General features: G+C 40.1%; 2 protein-coding genes across 9 annotated transcripts in view; one reads left to right on the top strand and one right to left on the bottom strand.

The window, feature by feature from the left end:
- caskin1 (CASK interacting protein 1) overlaps window positions 1-11,257 on the bottom strand; it is a 64,868-nt gene extending 53,611 nt beyond the window's left edge. For 3 of the 4 annotated variants that reach the window (XM_028813799.2, XM_028813801.2, XM_028813802.2), the window contains exons 1-4: window positions 10,919-11,257; window positions 942-993; window positions 253-350; window positions 14-159 (exon numbers count right to left, since the gene is read on the bottom strand). In XM_028813799.2, the coding sequence (XP_028669632.2) occupies window positions 14-159; window positions 253-350; window positions 942-993; window positions 10,919-11,012 (390 nt within the window). In that variant the 5' untranslated portion in view covers window positions 11,013-11,257. The remainder of the gene's footprint in view (window positions 1-13; window positions 160-252; window positions 351-941; window positions 994-10,918) is intronic. The other variant, XM_028813804.2, reaches the window with a different exon arrangement.
- Window positions 11,258-13,727: 2,470 nt separating this feature from the next.
- On the top strand, window positions 13,728-26,816 carry prpsap2 (phosphoribosyl pyrophosphate synthetase-associated protein 2). 5 transcript variants are annotated; one of them, XM_028813797.2, is made up of 11 exons: window positions 13,728-13,859; window positions 14,841-15,001; window positions 15,212-15,264; window positions 24,029-24,095; window positions 24,184-24,356; window positions 24,450-24,565; window positions 24,724-24,779; window positions 25,078-25,226; window positions 25,470-25,540; window positions 25,721-25,867; window positions 25,941-26,816. In XM_028813797.2, exons 2-11 carry the CDS (start codon window positions 14,919-14,921, stop codon window positions 26,097-26,099), a joined length of 1,074 nt encoding a protein of 357 aa, XP_028669630.1. In that variant the 5' UTR covers window positions 13,728-13,859; window positions 14,841-14,918; the 3' UTR covers window positions 26,100-26,816. The 5 variants fall into 5 exon arrangements, with proteins under 5 accessions (XP_028669630.1, XP_028669629.1, XP_028669627.1 ...); XM_028813796.2 differs by having other exon boundaries at window positions 13,741-13,901; XM_028813794.2 differs by lacking the exon at window positions 13,728-13,859 and adding an exon at window positions 14,004-14,471.
- The last annotated feature ends 40 nt before the right edge of the window (window positions 26,817-26,856 follow it).

The following is a 26,856-nucleotide window of genomic DNA, read 5'->3' as shown; positions in this document are numbered from 1 at the left end:
CAAAATGACTCACCACATCATAGTGGCCATGCTGCGCAGCCAGGTGTAAAGGAATTTGCCCGTCATCTGACTGGCTGTTGACAGAGGAGCCTGCCTTCAAGAGCATTTTCATGGGCTCCACTTTGCCTTGCCAGGCAGCATAGTGTAGTGGACGCATGCCTAGAAAACAAAAGGATGTGGCTAAATCACCAGTAACTGCAAGTCAAGTTAAATGGGCCAAACCTGGTTGGTATGGCCATGACAGAAACATACCTTTTTGATCTCGAATATCCACTGTAGCCTGGGACTCCAACAAGAGGGAAATGAGGTCAGTATTTCCATTGAGAGCTGCATGATGCAGTGCAGAAAAGCTGTGGTGGATAAAATAAACAAGGCGAAAAAAAAAATTGGCGTGTTAGCCTGTGTATCATGAGGTAATCCTATTTCCCATGAGTCCCTCTCCAACGTGACCATCTTCACGTCCTCTGACAACACTAAGTTACCTGTCTCTATGTGTCCCATTACAAAGCACCCAGTCCATGACCCCTTCAATTTAAAGTAACATATAAGTAGCTACCACTAATAATATGACAAAACACTTAATGGGGATCTCCTTCAGGCATACTTCTGCTCAACATAGCCAAAGATGACATGACCACATGACAAGTTTATTGGTATGTTATGGTAGGTCACAGTCTCTCAGTATAACCTGTTTTAAAATGGTCATATCTCCAGATATTCCCCAAAAATGTTCTTACTTGTTCCATGCACTAAGTGTGTACATATATGCCACACCTCATGCAAATCACACAGTGAACTGTCACCATGCGATTAAAAGGCCGTGACCTGGGCTTATGTGACCCTGTCTTCTGTACCTCCGAGGTTGATCTATTTGACCTCAATGTATGTATCCCACTTAATGGCCAATGACCTAGGGCAATGGAGGAGAGTACCCTGCTCACCCATCAGTATCTTGGACGTTGACATTGACTCTCTTCGTGGAGCCCAGCAACTCTGAAAAGAAAGTAAAGAAAGATGTAGGAGACACATCCAGCAGGTGCAACGATTCAATACAGTCCCTCACAAATATCTTGCTATTATTATAATTTATATTATTTATTAATTATTTATTAATATAATTTATAATTTAATATTGTTTCTTTATCAGTATGCTGCTGCTGGAGTATGTCAATTTCCCCTTGGGATTAATAAAGAATCTATCTATCTATCTATCTATCTATCTATCTATCTATCTATCTATCTATCTATCTATCTATCTATCTATCTATCTATCTATCTATCTATCTATCTATCTATCTATCTATCTATCTATCTATCTGCCTTACTTTGGACTTACCTTGGGGATGTGGGACTGAGGCATCTTCCCTGGACATGTTTCCATAACGTTGAAACACGCATTATTTTTGAAATGTACAAATTGTACATTTGCTTCTTAAAAAAATCTAAATCTTTTCTCTCATTTTGAATGTTTATTTTATGGAGGTATGTGACAAGAGTTAACTCCAAAGAGCTGGCAGGCAGTTATAGTTTATTTTCCCATAAAAGATTTAACATGCATTTTAAATAATTCCTTTAGTCATTCGCTCACCTGCTTATCCAGCACTGGGAATAGCATGGAACTAAACCTGGACAGGGTTGTCAGTCCTTTGTGAGGGCACACACACACACACACACACACACACACACACACACACACACACACACACACACACACACACACACACACACACACACACAGACACACACGCACTCTCTCCTTCCCGGACAATTTAGACGCATCAGTTTACTAAACACATACAACTTTGGACTTTGGTTGAAAAGCTCTTGCAAACATGAGGATATTGTGCCCACTTCTCAAAGATAGTTGTAGGCCAAAATTCTACAGCTTGCATGCAAAACTATTAACTGCTAGAACTGAACTGGCTAGACGGGTGATCCTTGCCTCCTTCAGTGCTCCATATGACAGCCTCCCAAATGTGGAATACCATTTGTGCCAGATTAAATGAAGTCAATAATGAAATAAATAATCACATGAAAAAATGCAGCTATAGCTATAAAGAGAGTCATCCAACTGAGCAAAGAAAAAAAAAAGCACACAAAAATCGAATTATTGTGAAATACAATTTTATAGTCATATTTGGTTTCAATAATTTAGTTACGTTTAAGTGCAGGCTTTATTTCAACCTGGTCTTATTTTTTTAAAGCCTGCTAACTATGGGACCTTTCCAAAGAGTACATTCCTGAATGACCCTTTTAATGACAACATTATTTATATCAGAATTCCTCCTAACTTTATGATGGTTTTGTCCTCTGTCAAGTAAGCCCAACTGGCTGAACTTATTCTTATTGGTTAATCATTTGCTGTGAATTACTTTTGCCTAAATCTAGGTGGTAGGCCAGATTAGGATCTTTAGCAGTGAAGTTTCTGCATTAAGGATACATAGCAGCACTAGATGTTGTGTAAAACATGTAAGAAGCTTCCCTAAGTAATTTACATCTCTATATACAGTATATAAAATCAAACATCTGTCTGTCCGGTTTTCATGAGAGAACTACTTAACGGATTAAGATTTTAGATTTTTTTTGTCTATAATTTACTTGAACATTCCAGTTGATTTTGCGACTTCTCTCATCGTGCTAAGAATCATAGTTCGCTTGCAGGAGCGATATATTCGCGCTAATCCGAGACAGAGGCTGCGGGCCGAGGGTAAGAAGCGTGACATCAGTAATAGGGAGTCGGTCTACCTCTGTGTTTTGGAGCGTAACTTGCCTGCGCTTGTTACTAGCGATACCTTTTTGTTTATTGATTTTAAAAGTTTGTTCTGTTTCACTACTACGTGGGCAGAGCCACGGGGAACAGCTAGTTATCTATATAAATAAGATCATTAACTTTTTGTCTAACCAATCACTTAATAAAGGCAGAACCGATTGTTACAAAATTTTGCATGTGCATTGCTATTGGTCCAATTTAAAATATAGGCTATATGGCTTGCGTGACAGAAGGTTTATAATGAGGGGCAACCCAAACACTGACATGAGGACTACAATTCCCATCAGGCAGCAAGAGTGTTCTGAGGCTGATGGAAAGACATTGTTATCAGTGTGCCACACACAACATTTTGTACCGGCTGAAGTGGGATCTCATCTAAGACTGCAGGTATAACGTTTTCTTACCAATTAACTTGGATAATAGTTTCATTGCCTCAAAGGATTACATCTTTTGTCTAAAGGTACGTCTATTTATCTCGTCATGTGCTATGTTTAGCCATGAAACAAATATATCCAGCCAAAGCTGGGAACTTAGTTATTAAAGTGTTTATAAAAATCCTCACCTTTGTCTTCTTAAGCTATTTTTCAGTTTTTTTTTATCATATGATTAAAGCAATTACTTATCTGGAAAAATATTGCTCCTTGTGAAAAAGTTCTTGCACAGGGTGTTACAAGCCGTTTTCTGGCGGATGGGTGGACCAATTGGCCCTGCAGTATTCTCTACACCCTTGGTTACTGTGTGTGTGCACATTCATTCTAAATTTTTAATTTTAGTGAAGGAACTTATCATCATCACCTGTAATGAACTGAGGACCTCCTGCTTCTTGTTTTTGTTGTTTTTTATTTATAAGTCATGTATTTCCATGTGTATTTTATTCAATCTTTTTCCCTATCATGGCCATGCAGGACACACAAGATGTTTGAAATGTTCTGTATAATTTGCTTCCTTAATGTCAGCCAGAAGATCAACATCAGGATGGTATTGTTCATAAGACATTTCACTGCACCTTGATTTTCATTTACTGCCAAGGCGGGGACCATTCAGACTGTCTGTCATTTTGAGACAAATTGACAATACATTGGAAATGCTCACATATACAAATGCTCTACAAAATGCTAACATTGGTAAATAAGTCATCAGTAGTTTAAGATTGATTAAGTACCATTTCCCACATTCTGATTTGAAAGAATGACAGCAAAACTGCTGTTTTTACTAGGAATCTGTTTGCTGTTAGTTTAGTTTGAATATGTGGCCAACCAATGGTCTTGATTGACCCCACCATTGGTCTTAATTTAGAAATGAAGAAACTAGAAATGTCGTAAATGTCGCAGACATTCAAAGTGTCATTCAGAAAAGATTCCATGTTAAATAAAAAGTCTTTCAAAATAAACCCATTCTGAAATAAAACCTACGATAATTCCATTTAACATAAGTACATTATTGAAACAAGATGATGAAACTATTTCATAATAATTAGATGACTTTAATTATTTTTTTCCCACAGTTTAAGTGCTTATGAAATAATCTCATGGAGGAAAGCATAATAATATATAAATAATTGCCTCTTTTTTTTTATTTGCACAAACGTTATTGTACATGATACCCTGTGCACTTGGCTGTTTTAATATTTTTTAATTTTCATAAAATATTTCAAAATAAATTTTATTTGCTTAACCTACAAAATCGATAAGGGATAGAAGTGCTCTAAAATCATTCCAAGAGGAGCTGCATCCTGTATGATTACAGTTGTTGTCAGCACAACCACTAATAACTCTGTGAGATTATTAAATAAGCAGTGATCCATGAAATCGACGGGATGCAGACACATAATTTCTGATTTACATCTTGACCACACCCCCATAAACATGATGAGCCACATCTAAGCCTGATTGGGCTCTTTAAGAGTCACTCCATGACATGAAACCAGCATTATTTTGTGCATAAAGACTCGTTCATCCATTCAACTCTTACATTGCTGCTTTGCAGAATCTGTGTGGCTGCAACGAACAATTCACAGATAAATTAAGAAGGTTTCAGAATGTTATGAAACTATTGATGTGGTACAAAATGATCCTGCCAACTGTCCCATTAAATGTTATTCACATAAACAGAGTATGACACTTTTGTTAGGCTGAAGAGATATGGGCAGATGCTTGGGCTCCCCCTACACCACCCCCACACGTGTCTGCCTCTAGGCCTGCAGACCAGCATGTGCTTCCTTCATGAACAGTGCCGATGCCTGCAGAGCACAGCGATTAGCCGATAAACTATACTTTGAAATGCTGTCTCTAATCCCAAAGCGGATTGAAATGTGAAGAGCCAGGGAGCCTTCAGCCCCTCTGCCCAGCCAAGCCCTACATAGCATCCATCATGCAACCAGTAAGCAACTAATAAAGAGCATAAGCAGTGCAGGAAACATTCCCATCAGATGCTCACAATCCTAATGTGTTTCTAATGAGGAAATGTACAGTACCAAATGGCTGGCAGAACCCAAGATGACAAGAGGCAGAGAGACTCAAGAAGACATAAAAGTAAAGGTCAGGAGATGAGAGTTGGGCTCTTTGGACACATTGCCAACAACTGATAAAGGATCCAGTCCATGTGAACCAGACATACTGGGCAGAATGAGATGCTTTCAAACCAAATAGATTGCACTCCTTGGTGTTCTTAAGGATCCTTATTGCTGTTTGAAGCAACCCTAATGGAGTTTTGTAGAGATATCATGAGCGGCATGTGTATTAGCCAAGGAAAATGTAGACAAATTCACTAACATCAGGCCACCTTACCCCACTCCAAACTAAGGATCATACAGAAGAAGCCAATGCCCACTAACAAGGAGGAAAGCTTATGCCCACAGTTCAGCTACTAGTTCACCCTGTCATCGTGAAAGACTAAAAATGAATCACAACCAATGAAACATTGAATTAAAAGTGCACCTATCAGCTGCAGAGATTGTGTTACACCAGACGAGGAGGTGATAAAATGCCAGCAAATTCCCAGCTATGAGAAATACATTATCCAACACGTCACCCAAAAGACCCAAAACTGAACTATAACCTTGACTTGAAAGGAAACAGAAGTCTCACATGGATTAGAAGAAGGTCACCTTTAATGTGCTCATCATAAGATAGGCAGAGGTCATCACATCACCTTGCCACTCCTGTAGATGCCCTCCTTCATGGCAGCTGGAATCCTTTCAAAATCTCTTATACAGAGGACTGCTGTTAGTTGCTATGGAGGTTTGTTGCTATGGTTACAGAAGCTGAACCTGACTGAGAAGACTGATGAAAAGGGAGGAAGGGAAAAAAGGGGCCTGGCTCTCGTTGGCCTTGTGACGTACCCTGTCACCTGTGGGCCTTGGAATGGATTATGGACTGTGGCAGCTAGTCAGTCCATCCACTCAGACTAATACAAACTACAGGATTTTACTTTTTAACACAGTGTATATCAGACAGGTTTGGCTAACTTGACTGGAGCAACGTGGTACTATGCCCTCAATAATGTGACACTACATCCTGAATTGAGATGTCACCATTAATCCAACTGTATGGATGGACCAGTATGTGAGCAAGTGGCTCAGCAGGCTTAGTGATCTCATCTGAAGGAAGCACTTTTCTTCCCTCCTCCAAGTCATGGCCAAGAGTAAAAAGAGAAGGATCTTTCAAAAACAAGCACACCAGGCTTTTTTGAATCCTTAGCAGAAAAATGACTTATAAATTACATGTTAAGAAAATCAACCCATCTGTTTGTGGTGCTATCACAGGGCTTCAGCCACAGTCCGCTCCAAATGGCTGTAAACATGTCATTAAACTAGAGGCACATCTGTGCTGTTAAAATACAAACAGAGGTAAAACAGCACATTGCCAGCAAACCCATGACAACCTGTCCGAGCCCAGTACAGCATGGCCATGAACACCAAAACCATTTCAGTTCAGCAGCACCAAGAGCAACAGAGTGTAGCTTCTTACAGTATAAAATACCGGAAGGGCTGTCTACACATGAGGACAGCCAGCTCAGCAGAGTGGGAGCCAACAGACTGGCCAAGTAAGGCAATAAAAATAGCCACGTGTTTCTCAAATCAAGGAGCTACTCACAGTGATGCCCCAAAAGATACAGAATTCAGACATTCTGGCCATGAGGATCTGTCCAACCATTTAGACAATCTGTAGCATTATAAGTTTTCCAAAGGACATATCTCACTTTCTTAAACCCAGTAGATGACGAATATTCCTGCTGTGCATCGCTTAACCTACTGTGTGCTAGATATCAGCAGATAGCAGGCAACAATCAGAAACTGGGGTGTGGACTGCTGCTTCAAAGCACTCAACACATACATATTGGGGACAGAGAAAAGAGATGAAGGTGTTTGATATATTGTAAAAATCTTTCTGCGGGTTACCAGGGCCACTACAGAACTGATAGTGATCAAGGGAGTAAACACACAAGGACAAGTGGACATGACACAAGATAGACCAAGGTGAAGTAAGGAAGGGAAATGGAAAAAAAAAACTCATTCCAGCGGAGGAGCACTAAACGGATCTCTGCTGGTAACTGAACGTATTGCCAGGTTTCCAAGGTAACAGAATTCATTTCTCGATGGAGCTTGAGGACAGAGGAGCCCATACTGCCAGACGGGTGCACTTCACACTTGCACTAGAAATCAAAACAAGCAACTTCCCTTGATAGTCTAAGCCAGCAGATCTTTGAACCACTGCAGAGTTGTGTGATCTACTTGGCAGGAGAGTGCACACATCTGGAGTACAAATACCACAAACATGAACTTCAATTGACTGGTTCAGCTCAATGTAGCCACCTCCTTAAAGACCAAGGCCAACAAGTCAGATTGACTTGGGACTCCAAGGGACTGCTAGGAAGGGGTACTGTGTGACCTGGAGAATCGGGCATAGCACAATCTTGTCTATAACAGGTCAGCCAACAGCTATGCAGAGAATATCGCAGTGTAATTCATTCCAAGACAGCATATAACAGAAAGTCTGGGACCGAGAGTGCACAACTTGAAAGAAATGAAGAGAAAAAACAGACCAGTCCAGTCTAGGAAGTGAAGAACAGAAGACCTCACCTGGACTTAGACACAGAAAAGCATGCATCCACAGAGGCAAGCGAGGCATAGTTTAAGAAGGGCAGTAAAATGTTCAGGAGGTTATAGCTTATAATAGCAGCAAACAGTGAAATTGTGAGGTGCAGAAGATTAGACAGTTAAGATCAAAACACTGTAAAGCAAGACACAGGGAAGAATGTTTAATAGCACATTCTAGCCTGAGAAGAAAGCCTTGACCTATCTGTTAATCCCATCAATAAAAATCTCAATACACCACTGATGAGTAGTTAAACAGCTGAGTACACCGAACAGCAAATATGGCATGGTCTGGATGTTCAGTGAAACCTGAACAACAAAGCTGAAAAGCAAGGATTCAAAGCCCCCAAAAAAGAAATAATAAAGGCTAGGTCTGAAACAGGAGCAATTTTGAGTATAAATGATACAAAACAGGTCTACATCAGTTTACATGGACCCTAATATCACTTGACCCAAAATACTTCAAAAAAAGATTTTGTTTAAAACAGCCAAGAACTGGCAAATGACAATGTATTGCTATGAAATAAAGTACGATCTGCTTCTAAACTACACACCTTCACACAGATAGGCAAGGTGAGGTGGCCTTGATAGCACAGTCAAGCAGAGCACAGAACAGAAGCATGAAGAATGAAGACAGAATGGACAGCCACTATGAACAATGTGGCACATCCTCGCTGATGCACTAGCACTGAATACTTTTAGTCAACTAATTATTCAACAGACTAGCTGTACTGCCCATCTAAGACAGGCTGAAATCCAAATAATCAATGTAGATCTCAGAAGTAACATTTGCAGTGTGCCACCTATTGGAATGAACTTTGTAATGTGTGTAGTAGTAAAATGCATTGTATTTGTAATTCCAATAGATGGCACATCACAAACATTTGTACTAATCAAATGCATTACTACAAATGTATGTGATACTCCTTCTGCTGGATTGACAAATGCAATGCATATGTCTCTGTTATATGCCATTTGGTATGGGATTTGTAAAAGCAGTGTTAATGTTTGTGATGCACCATCTGGAATGACAAAGAGATTACAACTGGACTGACACATAGACAGAGGTAGACACTCCACCTTTTATGAAGGTGAAAATGTGCCGAGAAACACTACTGTAGCTCCTTCATATCTATGCAAAATGCCTTTATAATGCCTCACTGTGACTGCGCTCTTATTAGCCAAGTCAGAAGCTTTTTCTTCTTGATGTAAGTTGTGTGTGTTTGAAGGGGAATTTTGTTGTTGGTTATATTTTTTGAGCTTCTGTAAAAAGCTAAACTTTCCCCTTGGGACAAATATACTATTTATTACCACAGATATGGAGTATGGTGAAATTTATTGCATGCACCACTTTCAAGCACCATAACAAACAAGAATGTTTTAAAATATATATCTTCGTATGTGACACACTTTACACTATATAGCTCACTCTAAGACAGATGTGTCTAGAACAACTCCAGACAATACAGAAAGGTTTAGAACATAGCTGCATAGAGCTCACAGTATAATATAGTCCAGAAAACTACAGCTGAGATAAGACCAGGATAGCAAGCCCCAAAAGGAATGGCCAGCACAGAAAAATATGTTCATCCATCTTTCAGCTTTTTCTGCCTTATCCAACTAAGTGTTGCTAGAAGCATCACATGCAAGGCAGACGCCAAACCTGGATGGGGTGCCAATGTACTGCAGGACATATTCACTCAGACCAGATCAGGTTTGATGTCCAAAAAAAAAAGCAAACAGACATAGCTCATGGAAGGGGAGACGATACTCTAATATAATCAAGAAAGACTAGTTAGACAGGGAACAGTCTAAAGTCAACCAGTTTCATGGAAAAAGCAATCCTTGTACTACCCAGTCCAGGACACTATCTAGCAATGCGCAGAATAACACTCTCAAATTGGCCAAGTCTAGAAAAACCAAAAGTATATCTGGATCATCATTGCTTGTAACAATCTGGTACAGTGAAACTTAAGCGATGGCTCCAATTGCACATGATATTAGACGTTCAGCCCTGACATACAAACGTATTTTTCCCACAGATTAGCATTTTAACCACACAAAGCCAGGAGTACATAAGGCTCTGACAAGCTGACCCAAATGTCAGCACTGGTGCTCAGTGATTAGTTCTGCGTGTTTCTTCACAGTGGAAAGACTTGCTCTTAAGTTTGATGGAAGCAAAGCTCACGCACATCGATCGCATGGTGCTGCTGCTAAAGATGAGCTGCCTTGGCACAGTACACACTCTGGCTGCTACGAGCAGCGGGGTCACGTGACTGCCCTCGATTCCCACGCTGCCTTGCCATTGCTTCAATCGGTCTTACCCACCGTCCCCCTACTAGTCGCGAACACCAGTGATTCGTGCGCATCCATGATGAGATGCACTGTGTCGTCTCGGAAACACAACTGGGAGCGACAAGGCTCTGCATGTTTTTAACGTCCGCTGAGGCGTGGTCACACTAACGGCCAAGTCTCTGACCATTCTGGCTCTCAAAATGGAGCCACCTGGGTGCAGAGCCCACTCCAAGGTAAACCACCTTTCGAAGTAACTGCATCTCCATTCGTTCCAGCAGAACACTCATCCCTACTCGATCACTCCCATTAGCAGCGCAAGCGAGCAGCGTTCCAAACCCAGTCCCTAAACAAGTGCGTCCTGGACAGGCAGTGATCCGAGCGACTGCTGACGAATAACTGCGTCTCTGTCCGACTTAACGGCTAGTAAAGTAACGACACCTGCTATCCAGCACCCGCTCCTCGGAAGGCGCGCCGTGACACGCTACATAGGCGGCTGAGGGGCTTGCTTGTTTATCAATGCATTTATAAAATCTTGAGTAAACGGATGAGATTGCAACTAAAAGACACATCTCCAAGGCGACGCAACACGCGACGGGACCCACGATCATAAGGTCGTCCTGGAGGTGCGATCCTTTGTGAGTAGCGTAGGGAAGACGCGGAGCTGCCCGATCCCCCGTTCCTGCCGTAATCGGACAGGCGCGGGAGTCACGGGGAAACCAGCTGCGCGTGGCAGCGATCCCATGGGGAATGCTACTTACTCGCCTTGCCAGGTCGGGGCCTCTGCAGGAGCTTCTGCACCGTGGCTATGTCCTCCGTCTTCACCGCCTGCAGGAATTCCTGATCTTTCCCCATCTTGCAGACGCGTTACATCCACAGCATCTCCTCCCGCATCCGCCACCGTTTCTCAGCGCCGCCTTCGAATAGCCGCACTCTCCGCAAACGACACAAAATAATGTAAAGGGGTGGAAAAAGCAACGAGAACCACAAGGACTAGAGCCCCCGCGCAGCCGGTGCCATGGCTGCGCACATCACAGGCTGAGCCGCGGCTTGGGGCTGGAGGAGAGTGCGCTGCAGCCAGAGGCGGACCTGCAGCGCAGAGCTAGCACACAAGAGTCCCGCAGCGCCCCGCGCCGCCGACAGCGGAACGGCAGCACAGGAAAAGGGGGAAAAACAGCAGCCCCGCAGCGCCCCGCGCTGATGACAGTAGAAGCGTGCAGCACAGGAACCGAACCGCAGCGACCCGTGTTGGCAGCTGAAGACCCACATGGCACAACATTCTCAGAACAACAGAGCCCCCCAGCGTCCACAGCTACAAGACAACCGAAAGAGCAGGATCACTTCAACTTAGGCAAGAAGTACGTGTCACTTGCAAAACTGACCACATTATAGCGCCCGTGAAATGACGTATATATATTCTCTCTCGACTGCGAAGTACGTATCCATTGAATGGATTTTTAGGTGCGTTCGCATATTTAAGCGCGATGCACCAATTGCGATAGCCATATCTGTCTATCCGCTTGAACGACTTTGCTCCAAGTAGACCAATTTTGTTGAAATGTGGCACACTTATTTTTGAAGGACAGAGATTTTTTAGAGACTGAGATGCCTCGAACAGGTCGCAATTTACAAAGTTTGGAATTCTATAATACCTCTTTGGAAAGCATTGCAAACGTTATACGCGACTTCAGCTACGAATTAGTTTACTGGTTCAGTTTTACCTTGATAATGGTTACTTAAACTTGTATATTTTGTGCATTTCCCTCCTTCACTCGTCTGAGAGCCCCTCGGATCTTTGACAAGTCACTCAAAACACCGTGGGAGGCAAGCGCAAGCCGATCGTGCAGAAACACACAAAAAACACACCTGTGTTTAAATGAATGAGAGAGAAAAGAAATTCTAAGTCACTCTATATGTATGGACATGACTAATAATATTTAAGGTACGGTATACACTATTTATCATTATGTCCACATTGATATTCTAAAGACGTTTTCAACCTGCAGCTAGAAGGTGTTTAATTTAAACTAATTAATATCATACAAAGGTGCAGGTCCTATGGAACTTATTTCAGGTGCTTTTCTCCTTTCGTGGAGTAATATTGATTGTGATTATATGCTAGCATTGTTCATTTTCTGTTTATAGTTATTTTTTTCTTTTGGTAATTGTGTTTATAAGAATTACTTATACATGTAAACGCTTTGAAATCACTTCAGCATTTTTAGGTCCTGTACGAGAAAACCACCACATATATGACATACTTTTTGATGCATCTTATTGTCTAGTTATTCAAGACTCGAACTTTTTTAGGGGATGATAATTTTCTATTGCACTCGAGAATATTTCGAGTTTACACATATAATTCAAGCACACAATTTAGTATTTCAAATATTTTGCGCAACTATTCTTGTTCAATGTGCACCACTAACACATGAAGTAAATCATTACCTGTCTTACAATTGATGACAGATTACGCAAATTCAGAATTTTTGTTTATACAGTATGAGTTGACCTTTAGTTTATTTAACTGAGTGGTTTGATATTATTACTAAGATTGAGAAAGAGGGGATTATTGGGGTTGGATGATTATTATTATTTTTTTTATCATTTTGGAATTCTTTTTATAGCCTACTTAAAACAATAAATAAATAAAAATATTACTCACAGACCTTCCACAACTATTAGCACACAACAATCGATGCCATTTTCATATCACCTGAATTGGAATCTTCTGTGTATGAAAGCTATTAAGACAGCATAACTCTTGTGCTCCGTTTTAACTACATTACAAGGTTCTGTTAAAATGATATTTAATGTTGTCTGCTAACACACTTAAGTAAGAAGTATTATCATTATTTTGTATTAGTTATTGTTATAAAAATATTGAATAAACAAAGCTGTGAAAACGAACCCCTTGATGAAAGAACTAAAAATGTAAAATACACCGGAATGTTAAGCATGGTATGCGTGCATTTTCTCACTTGTTTATTCAGGTGGGCTCTACTCATGTCAGTTTGGCTCCCACCATTCCCCTTTTACTATGGGACAGACATGGCTTGAACCTCATAACGAGGAGGTGCCCATCGGACTTTTTGTTATGAAGGGTGCCTGGAGAGGTTGGCATACTCGAGTCAAACAAAATAACACAGCAGTAAGATGGCAAGAGCGCAGGATATGTCCACGCAGGCAGTTTGCTGCTCAAACTTCAAGTCTCCAAGGGAACATATTTTCGGTCTGTAGGTTTTTTTTTTTTGTACTTATTTTGTCACGTCAACGGGCAATGCCATGTAGACAGACTTCGCCCGACCAGTAGACCAGCAGTTCTGTTTGCTATTGTTTGCTCTAATCCTGTAACTATCAATGCCTGTGATAATAAACACACAAGCAATAAAACTCTCCGCAAAAATCAAGCGTAGAGTCTCGGTCATGGTGAAAATCCGCCGCACGACCTGGGGCGTGGCTTATTCATGTCACCGTCCAACATTTTGGCGCGCCTCTCTTCTATAAAACCCAACCCTACTGGAGGAGGATTAGGCACGTGAATAACTGCACCTGCACGCCTTTTTTTTTTTCTTCAGACCAGTCGCAGAAGCCTCTGATTGGTTGATTCCGCGCTGGGTTCTGCTTTTCCGGATCACACCCAGAGTCACCTGCGTGTTTCCCTTGGACTCTGCCAATTTATGTGCTTAGAAGTGTGTTGTGGTGAGTCACAGGCAAACAGTGGAACACAAACGCCTAGGATAGGTCAGTACATTATTAGGATGTGTAGAAAGGGACGGTCTTTAACTGATGCGGCAAAGTGCAACAATGATTACGGATTTTTATTGTTTAGGTGGAAATCCCAGAGTACTGTTGTGTGCAATTGATAAAAATGCCGTTATTAGCTCATGTTAGTCGTAGTACCGAGCAATGCTGCGGCCTCTTTCACTTCTCTGCGGACGTGCCTATGTAATGATATTGTGTGGCAAATCCTCTTTTCATTTACGGCTAACTCGGTCTTTCGGCACTTCGCAGACTTGCGCATTGACATTGTAATCTGTCAAATGGTTGTGTCATTCAGTGACGTATCATTAGAAGAGAAATCTCGACAGCGATACTTGCTGTGCAGCCATTTTGGCTCCCTTTGTCATCTACCGTGATATTGTGGATCTATGCTTGCGCCACAATGGCTTCTTTTGCACACGGAACACGACGTAGCTGCTTGCTCATTGGATATTTTGGGTGCCAATCTTAACCACTGTGCTTGGTTGAACAGAGATGGCCAGTTGTTGAAGACCCAGAGCACGTTATTGGCAGAACAAAGAACACACGCTGGTAAGCACGGAGTTGTTTACCTATGCATGTTTACATTTACTTATTTAATAATCATGTATGAGTGCAGTGATTCAAACGGCTTAGGGTCTCGCTTCCGTGAGGACGCGTGTAAGGTGTCGCTGCCCTCTACCCCGAGGTCACCACATTACAGTGTGTAGGCCTGTCATTTTTTAGAATGGCTACTTTGTTATGCGGTAACAGGCACAACTTGTAGAACGTTTGTTGACTCTGTACAGTGCAACAAATACATTTTCTGTTGTGGTCGTTGTTATAACATAACGTTTATTTTTGTAAGTTTGAAAGATCGTGAAAATCCCCTCGTTGCAGAAACTTTTGAACATAAGCCTTTTTAATGCTTGTTTGTTACAGGATAACCAGATAAAGTGCTCGTTGCTTGGGAGCAGGTTGTTCCACCCTCGTGCAGCCAGGATCAAAACTGACTCCGCTATGAATCCCACCAAGGGAGGCCTCGCTATATTTTCAGCCAACTCAAATCCTGCCTGTATCGAGTTGGCCAGAAGAATTGCTGAGTAAGTTTCCTATTTGAAACAAAATTTTTAACATTTGACTTGGGATCTTTACATAGGAGAATGTTAGTAATTAGTATAGTCCGTGGGCTCCCGTGCACATGATCATACATCCCTCAGGCTTCTGTTTGATAGCTGGCATTCTCGTAGTACTGATGCTGCCATGACACTTGAAGGCTAAACGGCTTATTAATGTTTTTGTTGTACTTGCAGGCGCCTGGGAGTGGAGCTAGGAAAAGCGCAAGTATACCAGGAGGCCAACAGAGGTGAGTGTGGTGCTCCAGATACTACCATTTCTGTCCCACACTAGTCATTTAGGCTCTGGACATGTATAACTGTTGGCAATTTGATGGTCCCCAATCAATATTGTCTACTGTAGCAGTCAGTAAATTAATTTATCTGAATAGTTTCTGTGATTGTGGATAAAAAGCTTCTTGTTTATGCAGTACATTAGAGATTTACAAGAGTGACTATATGCAGTAAATAATATTAGATGAAATGCACAAGTTGTGTTAAGACAAAACATGAACTCCTTGACAGGTCTAGCAGCAATAAACGAGGTTTTAATGAAGTGAAACTAATGGACACAAAAATGATGCATCTAATGTGTTACACAGGTTTTTAACTTTATTTCACATCATGTACATTAAATAATGAAATGTACATTAAAACGGTGAATAACAATAATGCAGGAATTAAATGTTATGGGGGGGATTTGACTCTTAGAAATTCAGCATAGCTGCATTTAGAAAGCAAACATGATGCAGTATCAACCTTTTGAGCATATAAAAATATATTTTAGAATAAAAAAATCTGTCTGTTTTTTGTTTAACAGAGTGAACTGAACTTTTTGAAGTTATTCAGTCTGTTATGGTGCAGAAATGTGAGCATATATTCAGTCTTGACCTCTGAGTGAACAAGATGTTGCCACTTATGCTAAACACCCTTTCTGTCCACTTTAAGAATAAATTATTTTTCTTTCAAGTGTGCCTTCTGCAAAGCCAGTTGGTCAGTGTCTGCATAGATTTCAATTAAGGACAAGTACAGCCACAGATCAGTTTGATTGAAAATGAAATTAAAATTAGACCTGCTCAGAAAACGGCCCTGGTGTGTGAACTACTTCAGCCAGAGTAAACTCTTAATGAAGCCAACTAATGCAAAGTTAGATTTTTTTAATTATTATTAAACTTGTCATTTTGTTTCCCAGCACATTTTAAAAATTGGTTATCAGTCATTTTCTGCAGCACCTGATATTTATCTGTAATGCTCATTCTCAGCTGATTTTAAAGTGGTTTGTTAGGAGGAAAAATAAACTGAATTATCCATCTGTTATTTTCACAGCATTTCCGTAGGCTAACTAAAGTGAATTTGGACTAGCCAGCTCTTACTGTGCCTGGCACACACACCTCAGTTGTGCAAGAGCAATTTTTCAGGGTAATCTGGAATGCAAGGCTTTTAAAATAGAATTTTACTATAACTTGTAATATTTTAACAGTTTGGAGACTGACATTTTCGTCTTGGTTTATTGTGAAACTAATTAATCTCTGTATCCCTAATGCTGGCAGTTACTAGGAGGAGGAAAGAAATATATCTGGCAAGTTTTAAATATTAAGCGTCAAGTGGAGGTATTCAAAATGGATATTCTAAAATTCCAAGGTTAGGGTACATCTAAACAGTGGTGAACAAAATAACAGGACAAGTAATTGGTAGAGCTTTCATGGTCCACAAGCCAGGTTAATGTCCTTTATGATGTGAAAATTAAGATTATTAACTTTTTGAATAGCACAGTGTAGAAATTTAAAATAAGCAATTTCTGTTAAAGGAATATTCCACCTGAATTTTTTTTATGTAGTTTGTAGCAATGACACTGTGTGGGTTGTTGTGTGTGTGTTTTTTTTTGTTTTTTTTCTTTATAAAGTAAAATCAACTTTCACATAGTGTAAATCCAGATAGATAACGTCAGCCAAGCACTGCTTGCCACATGGAGGCACGGGGGAATCATTTCTCCTTACTGTTTGGCTTTGGAAAAAATATGTTGTAGCTTTTGCCTCTGTATAAATGTAATAAATGTATTAAAATTCCGAAAATTACCAGCAAAATATCACTCTCTGCAAACAATGAACACCACCTTTTGTTTTCGTGGCTTGGCACTCCTACAAGCCAAATGCTCTGTGTGCTAATTGGACATGCCATATTGTGATCCATCTTCTCATTGGTAAAACATTTAAAAAGTATTTCAATAAATTTCTAACCATGGCAGCAAAAATGCTCTAATCAGCAAAAATTGTCACTGGTTAGAATAAGGAATACTAGCTGAAATACCCAGCATTGCCTGGGAGGATAAGTGTTTTTTTATTATAATTTTTCTCAAACAATTTATATAATAAAAAAAAAAAAATTAACAAACAATGAAGACTCACCAATGTGCTTGTCTTGTATGTGTTAACATCCAGTTGACACTTGGAACTGGCCAACTCTATTTAATTTCAAAAGCAATAGGGGCACGGTGGTGCTCAAACATAAAGAATGCTGGCAGTCGCCTCCAGTTCTCCCTCTGGTGGTTGTTCTGAGTGTCAACTGGATGATGACATGCATACAAGACCACAAGCTCACCCCGCACTCTACCCAGAAGGGGGGTGGGTTAGGGTTGATTTCACCCTACAGTATTTTTAGTCAACCAATGAGAAACATGTGTACCAAGTTTCATGAAAATTGCTCCAGCCGTTCAGAAGTGATGGTGGAACATCCATACACACACACACACCCACACGCCTCTTCATTGGGAAGAAACACTTTTTCCCTGATACTCTCCTAATTGATCTCTTTTCGTTGTCCCGTTATTTCACAGAGTAATTTCCATGTGTTTGCGCTAATGCGATCTTTACTATAATTTTTTTGAGACTTTTAATTCTTAGTAGTTTAATTATCTTTAACCAGCTATGTATGTGTATCACACCAATGTTTTTGAATTCTTTATGACGTTCTACTTTGTCATCTAATCTTTGTCTTTTATTTCTGGCCCCGGCCGTGGTTAAATCTCTTGGCACAAAGTCTCGACGTGGAAGTATCTCTCTGAAAAAGTCACGTCTCGTCCCAGGCTAAAAGGTCTCCTCTTGTCCCAGGATTTTTTTTATTATAATAGAGAGAGATGAAGCAAACTGCTACCAGGAAAGCGTGAAGGGCATTCTTAACATGTCTATTTCGGTGGCTAGTGAAGTGTATCATTGGAAAGCTCTAGTCTTCAAATATGATGAGGAGAATGAAGAAACATCATGGCTGCTATTAATCTAAATTGATAAGGCTTGAGTAAAGATGTTGCAAATGTATCACCTGTGGCTCATTGGTGTATGGGTGGAAGTATATTTGAGGAAACTAGTGTTAAAGTAGAGGGAAACCTAATATGAGTGATTTAATTCTCCAGAAATACCTATGTTTATATGAGTAGAGTTTTAGCTTTGTAGAATAATCTGTTTTGAAGAAAAAAAGAAAAAAAACAGAAACACGTTTTCTTGGCTTTTATACAAATGTGTTTAATGTTTTAATGGCATTACCCAAGCTATAGTGATTATAAAATAACCTGGGAAATGCACATAGTAGAAGAATCAGTTTTTATTTACTGGTCACCTTGGACAGGGCCTAGATCATCATAGAATTTGAATTATTTGTTGGTGTGCCTGTCCTTCATTGAACTGAAGTCTCTTCTATCATTGAAATGCTGACTATGTTTGGGGTTGATTCATACAATTGTATGAGTAAAAAGGAAGATTTTCTTTATCCATTTTAATTGGCTACATGAATATAGTCTTGGTAAGGCAGATCTGAAATTGGATTGATAGAAATTGACTATTTTAAATGATAAACCAATCGTGTTAAATTTATTACCTCAGCAGAAAAGGGTGAACTATATTTTTACTTAAGTGATTTAAGCTGAAGGGAACTAATTCTAGCTTTCATGTGTCCCTTTTCATGTTTATGGAGTACATTTGGCAGGAGTTTAGTATTTCTGAACTCTTTTTAAGGAATAAATATTTTACTTAAGTATAGGTGTAACATACAATATGTTATTCTTAAAACTTGGCTGTTTATATTTAGTTATTTGGGTAGTACTTCCCTTGTGGGCATAAGCTTTTTAAATGCCATCTGTAAGGTTCATGCAGGTGCATGAAAACCTGGTTATAGCAACACAGTAAAACATTTTTTTTTTTTTTTTTAAACCTTGCCTTGTAAAAATCCTGAAAAACTAGAATTGTATTATTGTCGTCTTACATCAGTTGGTGTTTATCGAAGTATAATTTCCATCATTAGCATTACTGTTATTTAATGTCTACTAATAACCTAGAACATGATGGTATGTTTTTATCTACTCTGATGTAGAATACTAAAATTTGAACTGTGCACATTTTGTGGGGCTAATGAAAGGATTCTGGGTTGAATACATTAACTTAGTAGTTAGCAGATATAAAATGCCTGACAGGTGACAGTAAATTTGTCTCTAATGCATTTTAAGATTATAACAGTCTGACAGGCAACTCTTAGTCATTCAATTGTTAAGAGATGTAAGGAAACTGAGCTAAGACATTATTTAAACAAAGCATAAACTGAGCAAAACTTAATTATGAGAAAAGACTAGACAGTATTCATATTCTGCTAAAAGAAACTCAATTCATTTTGAGAGGTAGTAGAATTTTTCTTAGCCTTGTTTTTTCACAGGAGATGATAGGAAAAGTCTATCCTGGGGACATTTTCAGGCCTTTTATTATTGCTAATGAAAAGGTTTTTGTAAAAATGCACTTTTTTTTTTTGTTTTGGTTCTGTTTTTGAGTGTATTATGGAGGAAGACTTATTTTTTATATATATATGTATATGTATATGTGTATATATATATATATATATATATAAAAAGGGCAAGCAGTGGCAACTATTGAGATTGATAGTTTTTCTTCATGTTTGATCGTCTCCTTTATAAACTTACCTTTTTTGTGTCTGTCTTTGTTTCTATTCTTGTACTTAGTATTTTCAATGTGTGTATTAGATAATGTCTTGGCTCTTTGACAGCTAATGTTAGGAAGATCACCTGTGACTAGCTGCAAGAGGGTTCAGTTTATTCTTCTTTAAACACTGGCTCATGGTGCATGTGTATGTTTATATGTACAAATCGCAAAGTACCAAATGCTGAATACAAATTACATATATAACCACACTTTAGGTTAAATATAGAGTAATCGCATTTAAACCGTGGATATGGTTAACACTTCTTTATATAAAGGTGTTCTACACAAGTGGTAACTATTGCAGGAAGAGGCAACATTCATTTCATAAATTTTATTTATGGTAGCATAAATCCTCCAATGGTATTTTGTATTGACATGGTCATAATAAGCACTTCAGAGGTTGTCTTTCTTTTCTAATTACATTCAGGAACTTGTTTTTGACAGATGAGGGGCTGTCTACATGTATAACACCAAATGGGGGAGATTTCAGAAGGTGTTTTTAGAATGACATGACCATCTGCTCTATTTGCCTTGACATGTGGACTTTATTCTAGGTTTATTCTGACATGTTCTATTTGTTTTTTAAACAAAAATAGTACTTAAATCAAAGTCACTGCTAAAAACCTAAATTATCAGGACACTGTCAATTACAACATTTCACTGACAAAACACCTTAAAACTTATTTTTCGGAAAGTACAGTATAATGTTACAAAGAAGCTTTGTCTATTTAGATTATACTGTATGACTTGCGTGTACAGATACAAGCATTAAACGTTAACATTTTCTGCATAGCACAGAAAATTTTCATGGAATGTTAAACTGATAAAAAGAAAAGAAGAGGTTTGAAAAATGATTTGCCTGCACTTGAATGCTGCCCTTTCGAAATGATACTTCTGAATTGAACCCATCTGTTGTTTTAGAATTCCTATTTTCATGTGTGTGTCCAGATGTTTACTATAGCTTAAGTTCATGGACTCGTGCAAAATTAGTCGGAATACAAGATTGGTCTTAACTGCCGTATTTGTCATTCTCAAACCTGTACATAATGACTAGCTGCAGTACACCTCTGTAGCTTCCCTAGTAAAATATGTGCTTATTATGTTCAATGTTTTTTGGTTGTAGGGATGCACACTCCATTGGTTTAAGAGGCTCAGTGGGGTTTAAAAATGTAGTAGCTGGCAATTTTAGCCTTGACATAGACTGTTTTAGCAGCTCTGTCGTATACAGTAGTGGCAGCGCAGGACCCTTTAGAAGCACAATTAGTTACATTGTGTCCCCAAAGCTATCAGTTTCAAAGTAGTGTTATAAGCTAAGCACATGAATGCCTAGTCATTGTGGAAATTTTGGAACACAAATTTTAAATCTTAATTTTGGAATGAGCACAGCGTAAGAGGGAGCCACTTGGTTTACAATGTTTATAGATTTATTTGTTACAACTGTGTTTGTTCCTGCCTGTCCGGGATATCCGAGTAAAATGTACACTGAAGTGGGCAGAGCACCTCCAAAGATGGTTAGGTTAATTGGAGATTCTAAATAATTGTGGCTATTGGCGTGATTATGCCCTGCAGTGGGTTGGTGTTCCATCAAAATGTTGATCTTGTGCCTGGTGCTGTTGGGATAGGTACTGGCTTCCCACAACCAATAATGGATAAGCCGGTTGTATAATTATACACCAGAATAAAATTGTCCAAGACCCATATGTTTTTATGTTTAACTTGTAATGATGTATGGTATGCCTTATTAGGCAGTGATCCACATCACTGTCATCTCTAATTTCATAATTCAGACTGACCCCTTTGTTTTACTAATGATGAGATGCTACAAGATGAAACAATTGCAAATTTCAGCTGTTTTTTGTCAAATCTTCACTCTCTTAAAACATGCACAAACTCGCACTGTAAACTGATAAAGTTGGCTCTGCCATCATGGTTTTTTGTGTCTCAATAGAGCGGGTAGAATTTTTTTTCTTTCTTTCTTTATTAAATTAAACCATGTGGTTTTTTAAATAGAAGACTTGATTCTTATAATCCTGTACTGAACATCAAGCTCTGGATCTGTGGTAAGAGCATAGAGCTGACAGATCTACATAAGCTTGTCTATGAATATACACTAACCAGCTAGTTATGACTGTAAAAACAATTGATCACAAAGATGTTAACTGCAAGTGTTTTTTAAACTGAGATTTTAAAGATAACACTACTGCTCGTTTTTTTTTTTTATCAATAATTAAAGTCCTTGATTTTGTTCTGCATGATGCTTGTGTTTAGAAAACACAAATATGGTTAACAAAATTTTTTTAAACATTTAAAAGGTAAGAGAGAATGTTGCCATTTGGCATCGGAAGAGAGGAAAATCAACCTTAAGGGGGCTTTTGTAGAACATAAATGTATTGGTCATTGTTCTTCTAAATGGATAGAGCCAAAGTCTATCCAACAGGATGTCAGATAAAAGGTAGATGACTAAGCCTATGGCTCGGCTCATCTTGTGTTCATAATTGTGGTATAATCTGTTGGTCTTTAACTCTTTGAGGGCTGAATATTTTTTCCAAAAAACAGTTTCCTGAAAAGCACCCAAAGCAAGGGTCTCACACATAAATTAACCTAAACCATCAGTTGCTGGGTGCTGTGGCCGCCAGTTCAGTGTCTTGTGGCTCGGGACACTCACTTGTGGCAGGACGGCTGCCAGACTGTCTTCGCATGATGGGGGTGGGGACAGTAGCAGCAGTTGCAGTCACAGCGCAACAGAATCTAGTTTGTACCTCATGTCGTTATGAGTGGCTGTCTTCATCTACACAAATGTGTTCAGCACCACGATTAGCTGGAGATTGATCAACGGATGCCGGTACCTCACTTTTGCTTTCGATCTCCGGATCACTTGCAACAGTTCAGAGTCCAATTCAGCGATAATATACAAAACGTCATCCTCGGAGTAGTTTGCTTTGTGCATTCACTTTGATCTGTTGCCAGATGTTGATGCCATTTTTGTCGTCGTTTGCTTTTCACTGCTCCCACAAGCGCAGGCAGTCTCAGTCAAACCAATGAAGCTAACTTTCTTTCTAGCAAAGAGAGTTGAACTAAAACGTAATGGCAGGTTTTGTCACCATTTGCAGTTGCTTACTACTCTCAACCTCTCCCTGCCGACAAAAGTCGACATCCACCTTGAAAGAGTTAAACAGTGCCCACCAACATTTCTGCTAAAGTCCCCAGTCATATTGATATAATTCTTTTCTTTGCATTTATATAGCGCTTTTCTCACTACTCCAAGCGCTCAGCAATTGCAGGTTAAGGGCCTTGCTCAAGGGCCCAACAGAGCAGAGTCCCGATTGGCATTTATGGGATTCGAACTGGCAACCTTCCGATTGCCAGTGCAGATCCCTAGCCTCAGAGCCACCACTCCACGTCCATGTTAATCCATCGTGTGTAGAGCATTGTTTGAAAAACTTGTCATCTCAGTACTTGCATGCACATGTCAAGGCCTGCCATCTTGTTTGCATTTTGCATAGTACAACAGACATATGTAAATTGAATTTGTATGTGTGTAGAGTATTTAGGGACACATAATAGAAGTGTTGATTTGATACATAGTCTCTCTAACTGTTCAGTTTGAATGTAGGTGTGGCAGCAGTTTCCCTAAATAAAGCATGAAGTCACTTTCTTGATTTTGTGTTTAGTATTTTTCAAACACTATTTTCCACTCTTCCATTACTGGTAACTCTTAGGTATAGGAAATTTGATTTAAAATTTCTCCACATTTTACCAAATTAAAGTGTCTTTGTGTTCTGATCCTGGCATGTAAACTTGGACTGCCATCAGAGCTCTTGGCTCAGTTTCAGTGTTCACTTTCAACAGTCTGCCACTTTGCTGCTTGATAGTCATTGCAGTTTGTGCCAGTTTTACTCAGCTGTTCACCCTGCTGACGGCACAGAATTATTTGGGGTGAGAGGTGGTGTGAAGAATGAAGATGACTGGTGTGTCTGGTTAATGTCTTGAATGTTTATCACCAAGACTGATGCAGTCTAATCCTGCTCTTCTTCAACAGAAACTCGTGTTCAAATTCAGGAATCTGTAAGGGGCAAAGATGTCTTTATCATCCAGACCATTTCAAAGTAAGTTATTAATAGACAGATAGGAGGCAAATGTGTCTTTTCTGGTATACCACCTATCTCATTACTACACGGCTTTTCTTCATGACAGAGATGTGAACACCACTGTTATGGAGCTGTTGATCATGGTATATGCCTGTAAGACGTCTTGTGCCCACAGCATCATTGGTGTAGTGCCATATTTCCCTTACAGTAAGCAGTGCAAGATGAGGAAGCGTGGCTCCATTGTTTCTAAGCTGCTGGCGTCCATGATGTGCAAAGCTGGTAAGGAAGGTTGTGTTTGGTGTGTGTGGGAAGAGTGGCATGAGCACGATGTGGTAAAGACCTCTGCTAACGGACCTGTGTTTACTTCTTCAGGTCTCACTCACTTAATCACCATGGATTTGCATCAGAAGGAAATCCAGGGCTTCTTCAACATTCCAGTGGATAACTTGCGTGCTTCACCTTTCCTCTTACAATATATCCAGGAGGAGGTATGTAGTATTGGTGGGGAATATCCACAGTGCATACCGTCTCATGGACCATGCAGTACCTTCAAGTATTCTCAGTTGCAGGGGTTGTTGGCACTATATAGTCTTGCTTTTGTTTCACCTCTGATAATATGCACTATATGTGTGATTAATTGCTGCAGATCCCTGACTACCGGAATGCTGTGATTGTAGCCAAGTCCCCTTCTTCAGCTAAAAGGTGAGACTTTCAGTTGTGATGTCACCTGCATGGAGACCACCCTTGTGAAGCAGTAGCATGTGAATTGCACAAGTGGGCACATCCTGGGTGAGTCGCCCTGCTTAAGGGATAGGCTGAGAAGGGGGTATTTCCATTCTGGGTTACCAAGAGCTCTTTATTATATACATATTTCTCTCTGATTTATGAAGTTTTGATTGCCGGGCTATCTCCTTGCTTAGTGGCAGATCACCTGATTGCATGTGTGACTTCTGCTGCCCTTGTGTGACCCTTCAGTGTCTCTCCCCGTGTCATCATTTAGGGCACAGTCCTTTGCTGAGCGCCTGCGTTTAGGCATTGCTGTGATTCATGGGGAAGCCCAGGACGCCGAGTCGGACCAGGTCGATGGCCGTCACTCTCCACCATCTGTGAAGAACATGGCGGCCATTCACCCCAGCCTGGAGATACCCTGTAAGTGAGCCCTTGGCCAGCTCTGCTCACAGTCTCTCTTCTGTGGCTTCAGCCCTATCCTAGTCTTTCATTTTATTTTCTTTGCCTGGCCAAACGGCCGGATGTGTACCTTTTTTGGTTCTTTGTGCTCTTGAACGCGCTTTGCTTGCATGGCTGTGAGGAGTAATAGGTTGGGGTAAATTTGTCAATGTTAGTGTAAGGACTGCCTTCCTTCAGCAAAGTTCTTATTTCTCTATACTGCAGTGCTAATTCCCAAGGAGAAACCACCCATCACGGTAGTGGGAGATGTTGGCGGCCGGATTGCCATTATTGTGGTGAGTAAACATTTGCTTTGCTGAAGGTTGGGCTGTAACCAGCACTCCTGTTTCTTTGTGGAGAGACTTGTAATTCATGCTGAAGTCTCTGAACGGCTGGCTTTAATCATTCTAGTTTTGCATTTGTTTTGGTCATAAATGGAAGGAAATATGCACCTTTTAATTGTTTTGTTGTTCCAGGACGATATTATTGACGACGTGGACAGCTTTCTTGCTGCTGCAGACACCCTTAAAGAGCGGGGAGCTTACAAGATCTACGTGATGGCAACACATGGTATTCTGTCCTCGGATGGCCCCCGCTTGATAGAAGAGTCTGCCATTGATGAGGTGCGTTTCCTGTGGCACAGCTTGATTGCCGGTCATACTTTTCACTAAACCTGGAAAACCATTCTATTTACAGGTGGTTGTGACCAACACCATACCTCACGAGATCCAAAAACTGCAGTGCCCAAAGATCAAGACAGTTGACATCAGCATGATCTTGTCAGAAGCCATTCGACGTATCCACAATGGAGAGTCCATGTCCTACCTTTTCCGGAACATTGGAATGGATGACTGAGACTTGTTGAAGTTGTGTGTATGTATGTATGTATGTATGTATGTATGTATGTGTGTGAGCGTGTAGCTAACACTGATGTGAACTTCATTCAGAGGGGCCAATTTTGTTACTTTCTGATTTTTAGAGGTGCTTGCTTGCAGCAAGGTTTTTTTTTTTTTTTTGCCTCCTGCCATGTTTATATGTCATTTGCACTATTTTAACAATTTGTCCCAGAACAAACATTCCTTTGTGTGACTCCACATTGTGGATGTCTTCTTGTGGAGCCTTTAAAGCCAAAGTCCCAGAAGCACTGGGTGCTTGAAAGGCCACGGCTGGCCGTGGGTGGAGGCAGTAGTAGCTGCTGGCAGGAAATCAGTTGTCATCTCACCATTCCAAACCTTGAGGGTCTTAAGTGTCTCTCATCCTTGACCTGGGTGTGACGGCAGTGCCAAAAATGTCTTGAAGGACCTGGGAACTCGGTGCTGCTAATCTAAGAGAGAAGCTCCACACTTGGAGGTCTAGCACATAAAGTGTGGAGCTAGGCTTCAGTTTGAATAAAAGAAAAAAACATTTATATAAAGAATGTAATCCCAGGATGCAACAAACCAGAGCTCCCTTCATTTTCGAGAAGATGTTATGCGAGTTTAACAATGCTATCTGCACATGACCTGCTGAATTGAAGGGATGTTTTCCTATTTATTGTCTGCCAACATCCAAAATAAAATTCTACAAATGCAATGGTGGTCTTGTCTTCTCTATATGTTATGTCTTTGACCCA

The sequence above is a fragment of the Erpetoichthys calabaricus genome, chromosome 11, assembly GCF_900747795.2.
Source record: "Erpetoichthys calabaricus chromosome 11, fErpCal1.3, whole genome shotgun sequence".
NCBI lineage: Eukaryota > Metazoa > Chordata > Cladistia > Polypteriformes > Polypteridae > Erpetoichthys > Erpetoichthys calabaricus.
Note: the sequence above shows the minus strand (reverse complement) of the source record. Positions and strands in the feature narration are given on the sequence as shown.

What these genes read in the sequence shown, in the direction of transcription:
- prpsap2 (XM_028813797.2), top strand. Translation starts at nt 14,919, where the DNA reads ATGAATCCCACCAAGGGAGGCCTCGCTATATTTTCAGCCAACTCAAAT. An exon ending in ATACCAGGAGGCCAACAGAG is followed by an intron (nt 15,265 to 24,028) that starts GTGAGTGTGGTG and finishes CTTCTTCAACAG; the next exon opens with AAACTCGTGTTCAAATTCAG. An exon ending in GTCCATGATGTGCAAAGCTG is followed by an intron (nt 24,357 to 24,449) that starts GTAAGGAAGGTT and finishes TTACTTCTTCAG; the next exon opens with GTCTCACTCACTTAATCACC.